The 18,789-nt window shown below is 38.6% G+C and overlaps 1 protein-coding gene and 1 pseudogene across 4 annotated transcripts in view; both read left to right on the top strand.

Annotated features, from left to right (window-relative positions):
• LOC116268534 (tetratricopeptide repeat protein 39B) overlaps nucleotides 1-18,789 on the top strand; it is an 88,130-nt gene that overhangs the window by 56,484 nt on the left and 12,857 nt on the right. For all 3 annotated transcript variants that reach the window (XM_031661886.1, XM_031661887.1, XM_031661888.1), the window contains exons 8-17: nucleotides 810-915; nucleotides 2,228-2,293; nucleotides 4,939-5,047; nucleotides 5,797-5,864; nucleotides 5,956-6,015; nucleotides 6,749-6,910; nucleotides 7,845-7,936; nucleotides 9,470-9,596; nucleotides 12,473-12,581; nucleotides 16,732-16,849. In XM_031661886.1, coding sequence (XP_031517746.1) covers nucleotides 810-915; nucleotides 2,228-2,293; nucleotides 4,939-5,047; nucleotides 5,797-5,864; nucleotides 5,956-6,015; nucleotides 6,749-6,910; nucleotides 7,845-7,936; nucleotides 9,470-9,596; nucleotides 12,473-12,581; nucleotides 16,732-16,849 — 1,017 coding nt within the window. The remainder of the gene's footprint in view (nucleotides 1-809; nucleotides 916-2,227; nucleotides 2,294-4,938; nucleotides 5,048-5,796; nucleotides 5,865-5,955; nucleotides 6,016-6,748; nucleotides 6,911-7,844; nucleotides 7,937-9,469; nucleotides 9,597-12,472; nucleotides 12,582-16,731; nucleotides 16,850-18,789) is intronic.
• LOC116272971 lies at nucleotides 4,222-4,751 on the top strand (annotated as a pseudogene). Its single transcript, XR_004181487.1, has one exon. The product of XR_004181487.1 is annotated as a 60S ribosomal protein L28 pseudogene (transcript).

Raw genomic sequence — 18,789 nt, 5'->3', positions numbered from 1 at the left:
GATTCAGATTAAAAATATTTGGCTAGACTGGATCACAGGTGTAGTTGCACATTTTATAATTGCATCACACCAAGTGATACATGATATCTCATTATTCCTTATTATTAAATTTGTCAATTTGATAAGCAATTCCCAGTTATTATCAATTTTTATATTTTTGTCATTGTTTTAGTTTGTATTTCTCTGGTAAAGATTTGCCTTTTGAAGATGATGTGAACAGGCAAGAGAGAAATACATAGAAAATATAGTGAGAAGTTGGAAAGATGTGCATGGATGGAGCAGGAAGAAAGCAGAGGACAGATGGGGCCATTGTGATGGCCTTTGCTTTGTTGTTTTCAGTCTGTCCTGGTCCCAAGCCCTAATTTATTTAGTCTATTTGAGACGATGGCAGTCACACTGAAGTTCAGATCTTCTTGCCAGTAGCATTTCATTTCCTTGGGCTGCAGTGTGTGCAGTGGTTGAGGAGCTGAGCCCTCTCAAGCAGTCCGCTGTAAGACGCTGCTGGAAGCTGTGGGATGGCAGCCTGTGGTCCTGTGGCTCCTGGCTGGTGCTTGCCAATGGATGAACCCTCTCTTTAAGCCCAGAAACACTGGTTCTGCTAGACATGTAAAAATGAGTGTCTCCTTTTTCCCTGATGATTATTACCTAGTATCCTTAAGAGTAAACTCAGCACAGCATCATCCATTTAAAATTTTGACGGTATTTTAATTAATGACATTTATTTTACAGTATGTAATTGTAAAATGTGATTTAATATTTATTTTCAGAGTCATGGTCAACTTACACTATCACTTTTTTCTTCAATCCAGAGAATGTCTTTCTATCCTGCATGAAATTCAGAAGAACAAACTTCAGCAGGAATTCTTCTATGAGTTTGAAGGGGGTGTCAAGCTTGGCACTGGGGCCTTTAATTTGGTAAGGAAATCACTATAAAGAAACCAGAACTTTTGCAGAAGAACCTAAGGTTATCTGTGCCTTCTCCACTGCATTTGAACCTTATCCTGAACCTCTCCCTGGGTTGGCTGACAAACAGCTAGAGTGGGATCAGTTTTCCGGCACTGTGACCCAGTGTGTTATGAAGTTCCACACATGCTCAGAGTAGCTTTGGATTGTAAAATGTAAGGGAAGCCTGTGGCACTCTGAATAGACTAGTAAGATTTTGGTAACAAGGAACAGTGGAATCCATTTCCATTTCCACACTGGAAATATTGTTGCAATGACAGTGACGGCTCTGGAATTGAAAATGTGTGAGGGACCAGTATAACTTGAGGAATGATTTTTGATGATCCCTGAGGAGATGAAGTCTGAGTAGTAATCTGTCAAATTCCAATATGTTATTAAGAGATTTTTAAATTTTGTTGATGGTTCACTGGAATTAGTGAAAAAATAAAGTGGTCAAGAGAAGTATACACATGAGTGTATGTGCCGCTTTGGCCACTTTGCTCACGAACCTATGAGTGATGATTGGGAAAGAGGCTGACTGGTACCCACAGAATGAACCATCCTATCCAATTGGTTGTTAAAATCCTCTTTTGCTAAGGTCATCTTTTGATGTGTATCCACATGGGAACATTTTCTGCCCGTTCAGGAAGATCTGTCCACATACTTCTTCCCCAGACCTCTTTGTCACCAATTTTCCAATCATGTTCTTTCCAAGCCTGTGCCCATCCAACCAAACCATTGTCTACATCCCCTGAATCAGCATATATAATTGCACATCTGGCCATTTCTCCTTTCAAGCATAGTGCATAACCAGGTGCACTGCCCAAGGTTCTGCCCACTGGAAGGATATTCCCTCACCACTGTCCTTCAGGAATATCCCAGAGAGAAGTGGTAGTGCTGCAGCTGTCCACTTCTGGGTGGTGTCTACACATCTCACAGACTATGACTGAGTTTTGCTTCTGGGAAAGGAAACTAAGAAACCTTGCCTGGACATGGGCTTTGAGGGTTGCCTTGTCACTTCATCACACCACATCAAAGTTCCCACTATTCTATAGAGAACGCTGGAAAGACCAGCCTTAAAACAAAACTTTTTAAAGGTTCATTGTCTTAGCTAAATAAAATTTATTCATAAATGATTGTTACAAGATGTGGTCACAGAAATATCTGGTGGTTAAAACTTGTTTCCAATTTTTCACATTATTGAAGCATTAAAACTGTTAAGTTAAATTTGTTTGCAGTTAGAAACACTAACACATAAGTACACTGTATATTTTTTTTCTTACAGATGCTGTCCCTTTTACCAGCAAGGATTATCAGACTACTGGAATTTATTGGATTTTCTGGAAATAGGGTACAAATTTAATTTTATCTTAATTTTGACAGGGAAGATTAAATATTATTTATTGAATATGAGGGCAATGCAACATGTCTGCATAACTGGCTTGATAATTATTGGTGATTTGTTTGTGGGACAGAAAATAAGCCTTTGATTCTTGATCACATTTTTCAGGAGTTAGACGTAGTTTTTCTGTTGAAAGTTAAAAATGTTCACCCTTGTTATCCAAATTCTTGGATGAAAAATTATGTGTTGCTAATATTGGTTCTTGCTAGATCTTATTACTCTCACATGCTTTCCTATGCTTTCTTAATAGTTAAGCAGCCCCAGAGTTGCCCTCCTTAAGATGAAGAAATTAGGTGGATTTCTCTGTCTAATATTTTATGATTTTCATGGATCGAATACGATGCAGTATTTTGGATTTCCATGTGTTTCCACAAGTTTCTTTATAAAACTAAATGACGAAATATGTTTTTCATGAGTTTTATTTATTAAATGTTTGCGTGTTTATGGTTTGGTAGTGAATATATCACATTTATTAACCATGACACTCAATATGCTATTATAAGAGTTGCCTCAAGGCAAAAAGTGTCGATTAAAAGAGCAGGTTTTGAGAAATGTGTGAGAGCAAGTATAAGCAGCTATCGCTTTTTTTTCCTGTTTTTTCTACTGTCCATGTTCTTCATGAGCTATAGTGTATTTATGGTGATTCCTTCATAATGTTGTCCATTCTGACTCTGTGTTTCATGGTCACCCTTCTCCTTAACTGTTCACCTTCTACCTGATTCCTTCAGAGGCTCTGAATTGCCTCTCGAATAAAGTTCAAACTATTAATGGCTTCAGGGACCCCATGGTCTGATTCTAGCCAGTGTTTCCAGCCATGCTACCCAGATTCCTCATATTTCCAGTACTCCTGTTAAACTGGGCAATCGGTTGTTCCCCAGCAAGTCCTGTGCTTTTGTTTCCATGCTTTTGCTTTTGTCTGTTTTGGATATCCTCCCCAACTGGCTTCCTCCCAAGTAATTATCTCTCAAGAGCTCCTCCATCCACTAGGGTTGAGGTAAATGCCACCTATCTCACAAAGCTGTCCCTCATACTCCCTCAGTGAGGCTCAAGCAATCCTGACTTTCAGAATTGTCTATTTATCCTTCTTACAATCTCTCTCCATATTCTAATAAGGTCATTGTGTTCACATACTGTCTTCTCTATTTAATAGAAAGATCTTTGAAGACATAGACCATGTTTGTTCATACCCGCCATAGTGCCTTGCAGTTAAATCCTCAATATGTTTTAGTGAATATTTCTATCAGAGAAATAGAGTATCTCCATGAAATGAACACAGCCCTTTTCTCTCTTTAGAATCACATGATATAAAAGGATTTATGAGAGTGTCTTATGCAAGTTTAATAAGGTTCATTTCTAGTTAGGCATTACCACCATTCTAGTTCCTTTAAAAAGAAACTCCACCTTCATGGAGGATAAGGATATATGAACTAGCATTTTCAAGTTTCTGAATAGGCCAGGCATGGTTGCTCACGCCTGTAATCCCAGCACTTTGGGAGGCTGAAGTGGGTGGATCGCTTGAGCCCACGAGTTCGAGAGCAGCCTGGGTAACATGTTAAAATCCTGTCTCTACAAAAAATACAAAAATTAACTGGCCGTGGTGGTACACACCTGTAGTCACAGCTACTCGGGAGGCTGTGGTGGGAGGATCACCTGAGTCTGGAGAGGTGAGGGATGCAGTGAGCCATGATTGTGCCACTGTACTCCAACCTGGGTGACAGAATGAGACTCTGTCTCAAAATTAAAGAGTTTCTAAATGGAAAGTCAAATACCACGTTTTCACTTATAAATGGGAGCTAAACAATGGTACATATGGACATACAAAGTGGAATAATAGACATTGGAGGCCACCAAAGGTGGGAGGGGTGGGGGAAGAGAGGGTTGAAAAATTACCTGTTGGGTTTTCCGTCTCGGGTCGCCGCTGCGAGAGGAGCCGCCGCCATGTCTGCGCATCTGCAATGGATGGTCGTGCGGAACTGCTCCAGTTTCCTGATCAAGAGGAATAAGCAGACCTACAGTACTGAGCCCAATAACTTGAAGGCCCGCAATTCCTTCCGCTACAACGGGCTGATTCACCGCAAGACCGTGGGCGTGGAGCCGGCAGCCGACGGCAAAGGCGTCGTGGTGGTCATTAAGCGGAGATCCGGCCAGCGGAAGCCTGCCACCTCCTATGTGCGGACCACCATCAACAAGAATGCTCGTGCCACGCTCAGCAGCATCAGACACATGATCCGCAAGAACAAGTACCGCCCCGACCTGCGCATGGCAGCCATCCGCAGGGTCAGCGCCATCCTGCGCAGCCAGAAGCCTGTGATGGTGAAGAGGAAGCGGACCCGCCCCACCAAGAGCTCCTGAGCCCCCTGCCCCCAAAGCAATAAAGAGTCAGCTGGCTTTCTCAAAAAAAAAAAAAGAAAAATTACCTGTTGGGTATGATGTTCATTCGTGGGGTGATGGGTACACGAAAAGCCCAGACTTCACCACAGCATAATATGTGAAATCCGTACTTGTAACCCCTCGATATATAAAAATGTTAAAAAAGTTTCTGAATATGATTTTCTAGCCGTGTTCTCTTTCTAAAATGCATTTAATTCCCATAGGAGTTGGGTCTCCTGCAGTTACGTGAAGGTGCCTCAGGAAAAAGCATGAGGTCTGCACTGTGCTGCTTAACCATCTTAGCTTTTCATACTTACATCTCCCTAATACTTGGTAAGATCTGGATTAGATTGTTTCATTGAACATTGATTATCTTGGCCAGACATGGTGGGTTACACTTGTAATTCCAGCTACTTGGGAGGCTGAGGTGGGAGGATCGGTTGAACCCAGGAGTTTGAGGCTGCAGTGAGCTATGATCACGTCACTGCACTGGATCCAGCCTGGGCAACAGAGCGAGATCCTGTCTCCAAATTAAAAAACAAAACAAAAAGTTGATTATTTTTAATCTGAGTAAGTAAAAATTTAGAAAGATCAACAAAAGCTAGTAGTTCATATCTGCTTACTTATTTTTTCTTTTTGAATAAAGGTAGAAAATAGTGTCCTTTGTCATAGTGACATTTAGCAGAGGGAGTAGGGTAGTTTCTTTCATTAAATAATTTTCATCTGTTCTCAGCTAAAATTTCTATATTAAGGTGATCTATTTTATTCTATATTAGATTTCTTTGCAGAAAATGAAATTTTGGGCTAAATAAGTTAATATTGCTATTAAAACCAGAAATTCCAGTTAGGAATCTGAGACAGCCACCTGCATTCTTAAGAATTAGTGTGTCCTAGAGTTTCTTAAACTAAAGTTATAGGTGAGACTGGTCTTTATTTTATTCCCCAGTTATAAAAATGATGAAATAATAGTTTTCATCTTTTCCATGAGTAGGTCTTTACTGTATGTTAATGAAGTTTGGAGAGTTAGTTATAAATATCCCCATGTCTTATGAAGACTGAGGTTTTTCCTGTTAAATTTCTAGGTACAGGAGAAGTGAATGTTGCCGAAGCAGAGCGTCTCCTGGCACCCTTCCTCCAGCAGTTTCCAAATGTACGCTTAGTATTTCAAAGTGTATGTTTCAACCATAATTAATCAGCCAGTGTTGACTGTTGAACAGTGTGTTTTCTTCCTTGCTCTGCAGGGCTCACTCGTGTTGTTTTATCATGCCCGAATAGAGTTGCTGAAAGGGAATCTTGAAGAGGTAATTTATTAGGTGGGAGTTATTTGGGGGAGTTGTCTGTATGGTGGAGCTGTGACCTACTCATTCAACAAAAGTAAACTTAGCTATATGGACTAGACAAAAATAAAGAAAAAAAATAAGTAAAAAGCCAAAACTTTAACTTGTATATACATTCTATTGTATAAAATCTATGCAGTGGATTACTGAATGTAGTCTACATTTATACACAGAGTACATTAAGCACTTTAGGGTAGTATATACCAAATAATAAGCTCAGGGATTTTCAAGAAACTGTGACTGTTACCAATTTCTGCATTATACACTGACTTTGGAATCTAGCCCCTGCATGACATGCAAGTCTACTATATGTGGGCTCCTTATCAAAGGAAATTATTCACCAATTCCCTCAAAAAAGGAAGTGTCGGGGTCAGAAGTAGAAAAGTAAGGAGCCATTTATGGATATACATTCACAAACCATTTTTTCCACACAAATGGGATCAAACATGTATTTTTCTGTGATTGGAACCTCCCCACTCCCACATTACAAAGTGTCAAGGCCCCTCACAAAATTAAAGAAAGAGGCAGAACTTAACTGTATCATTGCCTGTAAGGAAAAGAACATAACATCATATTGAGAGGTTGAATGAGTGATAATTTTGTCCTTTTTGTACTAAGTGTTTTATGTATTTTCCCATTAGGTTATTATCTCCTTGTCTAATATCTGGATGATCAACTTCATGCAATTGATTTACAGGCACAAGAAGTATTTCGAAAATGTGTTTCAGTTCAAGAAGAATGGAAACAGTTTCACCATCTCTGCTACTGGGAGCTAATGTGGATTAATGTTTTCCAACAAAACTGGATGCAGGCATATTACTATTCAGATCTGCTTTGCAAAGAGAGTAAATGGTCCAAGGTAAAGTGCAATACTTTCATTGATGTCATCTGTTTGCTAATATGTGGCCAGGAAGATTTTCATTCAGGACTGTTTGCTCGGTAGTATGGTACCACAGTGTTTTCTCAACTTAGAGATTCACAAAAGAAGGAAATGTGCCTTAAGTACCCACTGTTTATAGGTACTGTCCTCAGCATTACATGCTTTAAAAGCCATCCACAGTTCTTTTCAGGGCCAAATACGATGGCCCATACCTATAATCCCAGCCCTTTGGGAGGCTAAGGCAGGAAGATGGCTTGAGGCCAGGAGTTTGATACTAGCCAGGGCAACATAGTGTGATTTTTATCTCTGCAAAAAATAAAAACCTTAGCCAGGCATGGTGGTACATGTCTAGAGTCCCTTCTACGTGGGAGGCTGAGGCAGGAGGATAGCTTGAGTCGAAGAGTTTGAGGCTACAGTGAGCTATGATCACACCACTGCACTCCAGCCTGGTGACAGAGTGAGACCCTGTCCCAAACAATAACAAAGTTATTTGAAACGTGAGGTTTTATCTCTGAAAATGAGCTGGACTTATGAAGTTATGAAACCTTAATCATCTTGATAATTTTTGTAGACTTCCCAGTGCCCTGATGCCCAGGCTTTTCGGGATAATGAAAATTAATTCTGATCCACTTATGAGAAGTTGGGGGGCAATGAGATAATTTTTTATTGTTCATTCTGTCCGCTTTCTCACCTATGAATGCTGTAGTTGTATAATAGAAAAATGGTCTAAATTATTGATAATTGAAAAGAGTTGTTCTCATTTTGAACAGGGATTATAAGATTTCATTTCCTCTGATTTCTTTAATGCCTGTTAATATTATATCTGGAATGCTTGTAGGTCATTTCTGATTTGAAAGGTAGAAATGTTATGTACCTAGGGATGTTCTGTAATAAGCTCCTTCTTTTTCTCAAGGCAACTTATGTGTTCTTGAAAGCGGCAATTTTGAGTATGCTTCCAGAGGAGGATGTAGTAGCAACTAATGAGAATGTGGTAACTTTATTCAGGTACGTGAGACACTATTTCTATAACAAAGGCCCTGAGGGTATAAAGGGGCAAAATCTCATCTCTACTAAAAATACAAAAAATTAGCTGGGCATGGTGGCATGTGCTTGTAGTCCCAGCTACTTGGGAAGCTTAGGTGGGAGGATTGCTTGAGCCTGGGAGGTAGAGGTTGCAGTGAGCTGAAATAACGCCACTGCACTGCAGCCTGGGCGACAGGCAGAGTGAGACCCTGTCTCCAAAAAAAAAAAAAAACTGACCATGTATATTAACTGTAGCATCGACATCAACATTAGTAAAAGCCATGGCATGATAAATGTCACCTTTTACTGTAAAGTTCATTTCCTCATTTTACAGAAACAACAATTAATGGAAGGGAGTATTAAGATACATTAAAATCTTTTAAATCTCCTTCTCTTTCTTCCAATGCAGATTAAGTTTTCTCCGTATCAAAACAATTTATGTGAAAGATGTAATCATTTTTATTTTCAGAAGAAAGCTTTGAGATCTTGCTGTGTCGTAGCTTCTAGGTTGTTGGGATAATGAGAGTTCTAACAATGAATGGTCTCTTCATAAAAATGCTGTTACCTTTCAACTCTAAGGGTTCCTGTCTGAGACATACTTCTGACCCCTTCCTCTGACTCCCACCTCACATTTCCACTGTCTTTTCCACTGATGGTAATGAACATAGTGATGGTACACTAGTTTAAAATCCATAGCTCCATATTGTGCCCACAAGTAACCTAACACAAGCTTACCTCATATTGGAGGCATGTTATTTCATGTTAATTTTTCTTTCAGTGAAGTAATTATTTCCTTGAATTCTTTCTCAGCAACTTGTTTGATGCATTCATAGAATTTTGCATAAGAAAGTGCTCGCAGGAACATGTAGTTTCCCCATCTTACTCTCATTTTTACCTGCTTATGAATTTCATAATTGGAATTCTGTAGAATTTTTAAAAGGAAGTTTGTAAACAGGGTACATGTCCTAAGCTGATTATTTCCTAAACAACCTGTACCTGGGAAACATTTTCTTAAATTATGTATTAACTGATGGCTATCTTTTGGGCCATATTATTTTATAGATCTGTGTAATACTTGCAAGTAAGAATAGGCGATATACCAGTGTACCGTCTTCTCTCTCCCTGAGTATCCACAACATAAGTAAATACTTTGGACTCTTTCCTGCTTACTCGTAGAAATCGCCAATTGTATACCTAGATTTCCTAGACTGTGTTTGATAGATTTAAGACATTAGCTAAGTTGACTGGAAAGAAATACGTGTCAATCAGTGGTTCTCAATCTTGAGTGTGCCTCAGAATCACCTGGAGGGCTTATCAAACTCTAGATTGCTCTGCCCCAGCCCTGGAGTTGCTGATTCAGTAGGTCTAGAGTAGGGCCTGAAAATTGGCATTTCAAATAGGTTCCCAGGTGATGCTGCTGCTGGTGGTCTGTGAAGTTCACTGTGAAAACCACAGGTATAAATAACGTATGTGTTGCCATGACCTTTCTCTGGGGTGGGCTGGGGCTCTTCACAGACAGGTGGACAGCTTGAAGCAGAGAATTGCCGGGAAATCTCTCCCTACTGAGAAGTTTGCTGTGAGGAAGGCTCGGCGTTACTCCGCCTCCTTGCCTGCACCTGTGAAGCTCATCTTACCTGCCCTGGTATCTGCTTTTATTTTATTTACTTTTCATGCACTAGAAGTAAATTATCTAGTCACAGCAGCAGGGAGCATATCTAAATTTGGTTATGAAGTTTAGCTCACTTAAAAACCATTTTAAGTTTTGTTGTAAGTTGAATATTTCTAAATAAGTAATTAATAAATAAAAACTGTAGCTAATGGTTTTTGACTAGTTAGTATGCTCCAGGCATTAGGATAAAGGCTACTAAAAACATATCGTTTAATTCTTACAACTTTTTGAGTATAGTTAACTCTTAACCACATTTTTTAGATAAAGAAATTTAGATAGAAGTTGATTCCATTGAAGTTGAGTTGAATTCTAATGCAAGCCACATTATGTAATTTTACCTTTTCTAATAGCCACATTAAAAAAGTAAGAGGAAATGGAAATGAATTTCAAGAATATATTTTGTTTAACCCAGTATATGCAAAATTTTGTCATTTCAACATGTAATTGGTAGAAGCTTATCCATGAGATACATACATACTTTCATATTGAACCAAGTCTTAAAAATTTAGTGTGTCTTTTACACTTAGAGGACATCTTAGTTTGGGCTAGCCGTATTTCCAGTGCTCAAGAGCCATAACTGGCTGCTGGCTGTGGTATTCTAGCTCCAGCTGACATTCTTAAACTTTATGCCATTTAGGCAAGGCTTCTGTGAAAAACACAATTTCAACTTAAATTTTCTTAATGAAGTCTTCTTCAAAAATACTGAATATATCACGTTACTATGACTCTTCTGGTGCTTTAGTTTTTATATAGATGGTCAGCACAGGAAAGCTGTTCATTGTAAGCCGATGTCTGTGGTCCTCCACTCTGGGGTTTCCTGAGGTTTTTGTTTTTTGTTTTTTTTTAATTCGGAGTTTATTTCATTATTCCTCTTTGACAGTTATTTAGATTTTTCCAGTTTTTGTAATTACACACTACAATGAATATCCTCTTTTTGTACGTGTGCATATAATTACCTGTGAAGGATTTTTTAAAAATGGAATTCCTGGTTCAAGGGAATATATACATTTAATATTTTGGTAGATAGTGTTAAATTTCCCTCAAACAAAGCTCTACCAATTTAAATAAGTACTGACAGTATTTTGCCATTTTAATTTGCATTTCCTTGTGGATGTGGTGGAGCATCTTTTCATGTGTTTCTTCATTTTTATTTTTTCTTTTGTGAATTGTTGCTCATATTCTTCCCTAATTTTTCATTGGGTTGTTGATTGTTTTCTTAGTGACTTATGGGAGCCCTTTATACATCCTGTGAGAAAGAACAATGCAGCCTCGCCCTGACGGGTCAGACAGGAGTTACCTGGCGCCTAGCACCTAGGTCCAGGTGTTTCCTACCTAACACAAACTCAGAGAACTTCAGCATCACACAGGGACATTCTGTGATTGTGATGGAGCAAGACAAAAATATGACCACTCCGTAATCATGTCTGAGCACAAATAAAAACCAGAACACTGCGTAAATCACACAAATAACCAAACATCTCCCTCTCCCAGCTCACATGAGAGCCTTCTGCTGCTTAACCAGTTAGAGCCTTAGCTCCATGCCTGATTCATTTTTATTAGGTGATTTGCACTGGGAAGGTTTTTCTGTCTCACAGAACTCTACTGAAAATTTTCTAGACTGTCGTCATTCTTTGCCTTAGTACTTAGATACCAGTGTGTATGTAATTGTATCCTGCTTTGACTGTTAAGAACCATAGGGAAGATTAACTCACTGCACTTCTTTCTCCGGGTCTATGGATGTAGAATGTATAGGAAATTGGCTTGAAATGTTAGTACTGGGATTTTTATTTTTATTTTTTTTGTACTTAGGAATTTTACCAAAAGCCTGTTTTTCATAAAGTCTCAGATACGAGCTTGCCTCCTTCCGATAAAAAGATTTCATCCATAAAAGGAATTTTTAAAAGATCATCATCAATTTAAAAAATACCCTGTTATTGAAATAACCTCTTACTTTATTAGCAACAAGAAATTGTTACATGTAAAACTGAATGAAGGTAGAGTGTCATGATCTTAGTTTTGGGTGCCATAAGGTAAAGATACCTTTGCCGCCCTTCTACTCGATTGTGTTGTTCTCATTTCCACTACTTCCTGCTAAGAGGCTTTTCAAGCAGTGTTTTTATCATATCTTAAAATTTATTTCCAAGAAGATACTAATTACCCTGCTTACTTCATACCCTTAAAAATATTAACTGCACTATCAGGAACATTAGACAAATATTTTCAAGCAAAAGCACATTTGCTTTTGATTCAAAAAAATTCTCATCTGGTAGCCCATTAAATATAATATGTAATGAGAAATCATTAGTTTACATTTTAGGAGCTGTCATTCAGCCATATGGCTTTTAAATGAATACGTTTTCTGCATATTGGATTACATTACTGGACCATGTTTCTAATGGTATAAAAGATCCTAAGCCCAGTAAAATATTCCAATGTTTATATCCAGTGATATTCTTGGAAACATTTTATGTAAACAACTGGCAGACACTTAAAAATATTTTTCTTTACTTAAAAGTAACAACAAAAGTTTACATTAAACAGAATTATTCATGGTATCGGTTTAAAATATTTATTTCTGTATCTGTATTCTATTACCTTCCAAAAGAATTAAATGCTTGTAGATATTTAATAAATATTTGTTATTTGAATGAGTAAATTAAATTTTCGGTAAAAACATATATACTGAATTACTTCACAGTATAAAAGGCAAAAACAAAGGAAAATTATCTGTAAATATTGTCTTGAGGTTCCTAGAAACCAAGGCAAAACACATGAACATTGTTTGGGGATCATAAAGGACATTGAATAACCTCATATAACTGCAAATGGTTTTCATTTTTCCTCATTAGGAAATGATGTATGTCTGGAATGGTTTTTCAATAGTGAGCAAAAGAAAAGACCTTTCTGAAAATCTGTTGGTAACTGTTGAAAAAGCTGAGGCAGCTTTACAAAGTCAAAGTAAGTATACACAGTAAGCACCGAGGAGCCTTTGTCTCTGCTCAGACAGACCCCTGTCCTGCGTTTTCCCTGTGCACATCTGCCTACATTAATTTGTATACATCACAAGGACAAAGAGCTTGAGTTGCAGGGGTCTGGGTGAGGAATGACATACACTGCAACTGCATGAACCTTGGAAACATCTTGCTAAGGGAAAAGGCCAGCTGTAAAAGACCACACATTATATGATTCCCTTTACACGATAGTCAGAATAGACAAATCTATAAAGACAGACCGCAGATGAGTGGTTGCCTAGGGGTGGAGGATGGAAGGATGGAGGATGGAAGGGGTTATGATAGCTTTTTGGGGAGGGAGGTGATGACAGTGTTCTACAGTCGACTGTGGTGATGGCTGTACAACTCTTGTAAATATGCTAAAAACCGTTGAGTGGTATACTCTTAATAGGTGAATTGTATGGTATGTGAACTATATCTTAAAACTGTGACAAAAAAGATGAAGGGAGGAAGCCCAGCATTGGAATTTTAGAGCAGCACAAGGAAACATGCACTTCTCTCTGGGTTGAGTTTGCTACGACTCTTTCTATTCCTCCTCATTGCTGTCTAACCGTTAGTGTGTTTCTGCAGACACAGGGAATAGTTTTCAAGGTGAAATGTTATCACAATTTATTCTACCTATTACATTTGGTTGTGCTAGAGGCCACACTTCAGTTTACTGGAAGCAGCTGATGTGGTAAAAGGAGAATCAGAATCAGGCAGTCTGGGCTTATAGTCCAGCTCTGCAGCCATCGGACTTTGGGTAACACCTCTGTTTTCTTGTGAAGTGGGAGGAGTGTTGGACCAGATGCTATCCAAAGTTGTTTCCTTGCCCTGACATTTTTTGATTCTGTATTTTTAAGAGGGGTAAACAATGCCATAAGTGATAGCCTGTGTTATATTTCTTTTCAATGCCAAGTCACTTAGGTATTATCCCAAGAGAAATGGTCTTTTGTAATATTCTAACCACATAAGTAAAATGAGAACTTCTGTGATGATAAACATGATAAAGGGCATAGAAATTCAGGAATGGTGGGGAAAAATTTTAACAGTTACCTCATTTTTCTTAACTGGAAAAAGATGGGCACTCCAGGAGCCCAGCTCCTGTCTATTTGAGCAAGCTCTTCACCGCCCCCAATCCCCCATTTGTTGGGGGCAAAATTCGAGGGGAAATATATTTTATCAGACTATGCCAGTAAAATGCAGTGGAAATGTAGAAAACCGAGTCACTCCCCTCCACCCATTCCTTTTTCTCTTAATGACATGCTGAGATGATAGGCTTTAGAGATATTTAAGCAGGGCAGGAGGGAGCTGAGACAGACAGACAGACATGCCATACTTACCCACAGTTTTGGCTTTGTGTGTCTCTCTCTGGGTGAAATAATTAGTTCGTTTTCTGAAGATCACCTTTGCCAGATATTGCATGTGAAACTTATGACCTCTTCTAGGAGTCGTTTTATGCAAGAAGATTATCTCTTGCTCTCCTTGCCACCTTGAACTATTAGGACAGTTTAGTAATTAAGCTCCTATCCTTCAGAGCAGGGAAGAAAAAGTCCATAATTGGAAAATGGAGAGAAGTTGGAAAATGGAGAGAAGTTGTAAACCCGAGGTTACATCATCTTCCACCCCATCCCCCACCCCCATTATTAGAAACTGGCTGTGTATTGGCTTCTCCTAGCTTTGCAAGTGTGTCTGAAGTAAAAGATGGTAGAGGATACAACTGATCTTCTACTCTGCAATGCTCTGGCCGTAGTTATTAAATGCTGGCTGCTGATCCAAAAGATAGAACTTTGAAGACAGAACAGAATTTGGTGACGTCCCTGGAGTCGGCATTTGGTATTAATTCCAATAGTATTTCATTTGAAATCTTAACTACATTCAGCATGTAACCAGAAGTTCCACTTTGACTAATTTGCTTAATGAAATTATATAGCAAACATTATGAGAGTTATGTAAAAGGGAAAGTGATACTGACTTTATGACTTTTTACTTTCTAAATCTTTTTTCAGATTTTTCTCTTGGGGGCATTTCAGCTAGCTTCTAAAAATTTCAGCATAGATACTTTTTGTAGTTTGGGGTTCAAACTTCCCTATTTCTCAGCCTATCTATCATAAAAGTTCAGCAGATCTTTTGTGATAAAATTGTGCTCTAGTAGCTTTATCATGTAATTTTCTTTGAATGTTAAATGGAAACATATTACATGTGTGTTATGTGTTGAAATGTTCATCTATGAACACATTCATGAGGTTGAAAATCATGACAAAGCATTTATACTTCAAGGGAAAATAATCATCTGCTAGATAATGGTTTGTAGTCGGAGGAAATAATGATTTTGCCATCTGAGATTTTTGGAGGAATACGGTATTTTTGAACCCACCTGCCATATGCCTAACTCAAGTTCATCATAGAAGTTACAGGTGGCTTTACTGGTATTTTAACTTCCCATGATGTTATGTCTGTTCCTCAACAAAATCATCATTCACAGAGCACCAGAATGGTGTCATAACACAAACTGTCGATACAATGCTACAGGAAACTCAGTAGAATGCACAAAAATGATACTACAAGCTAGCATCCAATATGGACCCTTTGGTTTTGGTTCTAGGTCCTAAAAGATATTACTTCTTGAATGTCTATTTTAACATCCATGATTAAAAGCAATGGATAGAATTTTATTTTGGTAGAAAAATGATTCTAATTAATAATAGAAAAGGTAATGTGTTATGGATACCTGTATTTTCTGGGTGAATGACCTATCAGAGCTTGAAAGTTAGAGGTGAATATTCAGTTTTCAGCACCTAGAAGTAACCCCCTCTGGTTGGTTAAGTAGCATCGTTAATCTCCATAGACAAGTGGTTTACCATCTAAACTGCCAGCATGTGTTAATGATGATTTCTGAGGTTTGTGCTGAAAACAGGAGGATTTCAATAGGAGTGACTCCCAAGGCCTCGTGTGTTCCCTTTACTGCCGTCCTCTCTACTGTCACAGCCTGAAATGTGTAAATTGTCAGTCTGTCTTGGAATAATGTTGTACTTGCCTGTAACTTGCAAGAAAATTTCAAAAGTGTAAATGTGGAATGGCTACCTTTGTCAGATAGATGTCACACATAATATAGTTCCTTCTGTTTAACAGACATTTGCCTTGGGCTGTAGAATGCAGAGAGCATTTTCAAAAGGGAAAAAGTGGTGAAAAAATCCTTGACATTTTCCTCAAGCAGTTAGAAGTTTGTGGAGATTTAGGTGCCTTTCATGTACTTCAGAACCATTTTGTTTAATCTTATGGCATAATTTCCCCCAAAAAGAACACAACCTAGGAGAATTGATAAGTAGTAAACATAATGATCTGGAGAGGGTATTCTACTTCCTGAATTTTTAGTGGGGATATGGCCATCTGCTTCTCCATATGGAAGTGTTATCCACTGCTGTATTGAAGCCAACACAGAAGCCAAACAACAGGAGGAGGCAGCCTTCTTGTTCCTCATGGCTTTACCTTTGATAGGATTAATAGAACTCTTACTTTATTTAGAGTTCAGATTTCTGGTTGTGGTATCTAAGGTCACAAAGCTCAGAGTGTGACCACCTGAAGAATATTTTAAAGTGGATAGAGTGAACTCCTTAATAAAATGGTGTTCTTTTATAGTAAATTCAGCATTGTAGGAATGTATGTATGTATCAGATGGGATCTTGCTCTTTCACCCAGACTGCAGTGCAGTGATGCCATCATAGCTCACTGCAGCCTCGAACTGCTGAGCTCAAGTGATCTTCCTGCCTCAGTCTCTGAGTAGCTGGGACTACAGGCGCATGCCGTCATGCCCAGTAATTAAAAAAACTTTTTTTGTACAGATGGGGTCTTATTGTATTGCCCAGGCTGATCCTGAACTCCTGGGCTCAAGTGAGCCTCCCACCTTGACCTCCCAAAGCATTGGGACTACAGATGGGAACCACTGTGCCCAGCTCTTTTCATTTAAAATAATTTCATTGTATTTTATTTAGTGAGGCATAACAAATGCTAAAAAATATTTTCCTTATTTTTAAATGATCCTTCTGAAACTTTATTCTTTCTCTTAAGATCTTAAAAAGTATTTTTATTTGTGTGTTTCCTTTGTTTTTTGTTTTAAGATTTTAACAGCTTCTCTGTGGATGACGAGTGCTTAGTGAAGTTACTTAAAGGATGTTGCCTCAAGAACTTACAGCGGCCCTTGCAAGCTGAACTATGTTACAATCATGTTGTGGAAAGGTAAGACCAAACAATAAAACCAACCCAAGTGCAAATTGTGGTTTTTGGGGAATTGCTGTGAGAAAGTGATACAAAATGCTTTTATCTCTTACTGCTAAACTCTTACTTGGTGTTACCAGAAAGAAAATCCAGTAGTGTTTTGTTGTTGCTTTTGTTCCTCGTGAACAAAATTATGGTCTAGGTGGAACATGGCTTTATGTATTTCTACTTGGTGTTTAAAGATGACTCACAAAAACTGTATTTATAGCTCAACTAACAGGTGTCTAGCCAAGCTCTGGCAGCATCATACTGAACCTCTGCTACTCATTAATTTTTTTATTTTTTACATACTTCTTTAGTTTTTTTTTTCCTTTTCTTTTCCTTTTTTTTTCTTTTTTTTTTAAAAAGAGATGGGGGACTTTCCTTGCTGCCCAGACTGGAGTACAAGTAGTACAATCATGGCTCACTGCAGCCTGGAACTCCTGGGCTTAAGAGATACTCCCAGCTTAGCCTCTTGAGTAGCTGGGACTGCAAGTGTGTGCTACTATGCCTGGCTTCCGATACTAATTTAATTCATGCATTTGTTTGCCCATTCATTTATTCCATGGATATTTGAGCACCCACTGTGTGCCAGAGACTGTGCTGGATTCTAGGGATTCAGAGCTGAGTAAACAGACTTGCCATCACCGTGATAATAATGTGGCAGGAAAGAGAGGCATGTGATGAGCACTCTGTCTCTCTTTTGGCAAGGGGCAGTTCTTCTGTATATAATTGAGTTTTGTTCTGGTTTTATTCCACCCCAGTAGCATTGATGATGATGTCCTGCTCCATTACTAACCATAGAGATGAATCAAGGTTCTGATCCCTGGCCCTTTTCTCTGTATCACAAAGGCAGTATCTACAGGGGCCAGACACGTAACCTGACTTTATCAGGCCAGCCGAGTGGCAGCAGGAATAGGATTGGTAGGCTCTGTAGGTTAGGGTGTTTTCTCTGAAGGATGTAGCCACACTTCTCAGCTCTATTTGATTATTGCTCTGCACAGTGTGGGCCCAATAGCAATAATCCCTACCATTTTTCATGAAAAGCCTGGAATCTGGATTTTATGTAAAATCACCTGATTTTAAAATATTGCCTCAAATTTTTTGAAAATATTCTGCAAGCCAGAACAACCTCAGCCATAGACTGCTGGTGGACATCCTGTGCTCTGTGTCACGTGCCTTTCCGTCCATGGCCACCTGATCCCCTTCTTCCTGACAGTATTGATGGGAATATAGGAGGACTGGTGCCCCTATAAGAATAAAGACAAAATACTTCCCAAATGTACCGTCTTTAGTAATATTCTGTAATTAGTAAACACGTTAAAGAAGTATCCATGGAATTCTATTTTATTAGTGTTTCTTTAAGGATTAAAAGGATGATCAAAAGGATGACCTATTGTGCTGTTTTTTTTGTCTGTGAATCTCATAGTGAATTGTTTGCTTATGTGCTTTATAATTTTGGATTGTGAACTCACCTTCATTGGAGTTTTATCTTGAGATTTCTATGATGCTATATTGAGGAAGAGTTGCTCTACAGTGATTTTGCATTTTATTTCTGTCAGGTACCCTAAAGGTTTTTTCTGCCCAGGGCCTCTTTCATGTTAATTTCATTGCTTACTTCTTGGATCATTTAGACAATATAAATTTGAATTGCACATTCAATGTGGGCATGCCTATTGGTTATTAATTTCCTAAAGAATTGTTTTTTCTTCTCATTGAAAGTGCTGGCCAAGGAGACAACTGTCTTTGTCTTTCTCGTTTGCCAGTGAGTGGGTTTGTTCTAACCTGCCTTTCTCTTAAGGAGTAGTCCTGTAAGGATCCCAGCTTTAAACAGAGGTCTCAGTTTCAGCGCCCTGCTTTCTGAGGGCCTAAGGCCTCATCTCCTGCATGGACATTAGGATACAAAGCCCTTGACTCAGATG

This window comes from Papio anubis, unplaced genomic scaffold, assembly GCF_008728515.1.
Source record: "Papio anubis isolate 15944 unplaced genomic scaffold, Panubis1.0 scaffold286, whole genome shotgun sequence".
Classification (NCBI taxonomy): Eukaryota; Metazoa; Chordata; class Mammalia; order Primates; family Cercopithecidae; genus Papio; species Papio anubis.
The sequence above is the reverse complement of the archived record's forward strand: the minus strand, read 5'-3'. Positions and strand labels throughout refer to the sequence as shown.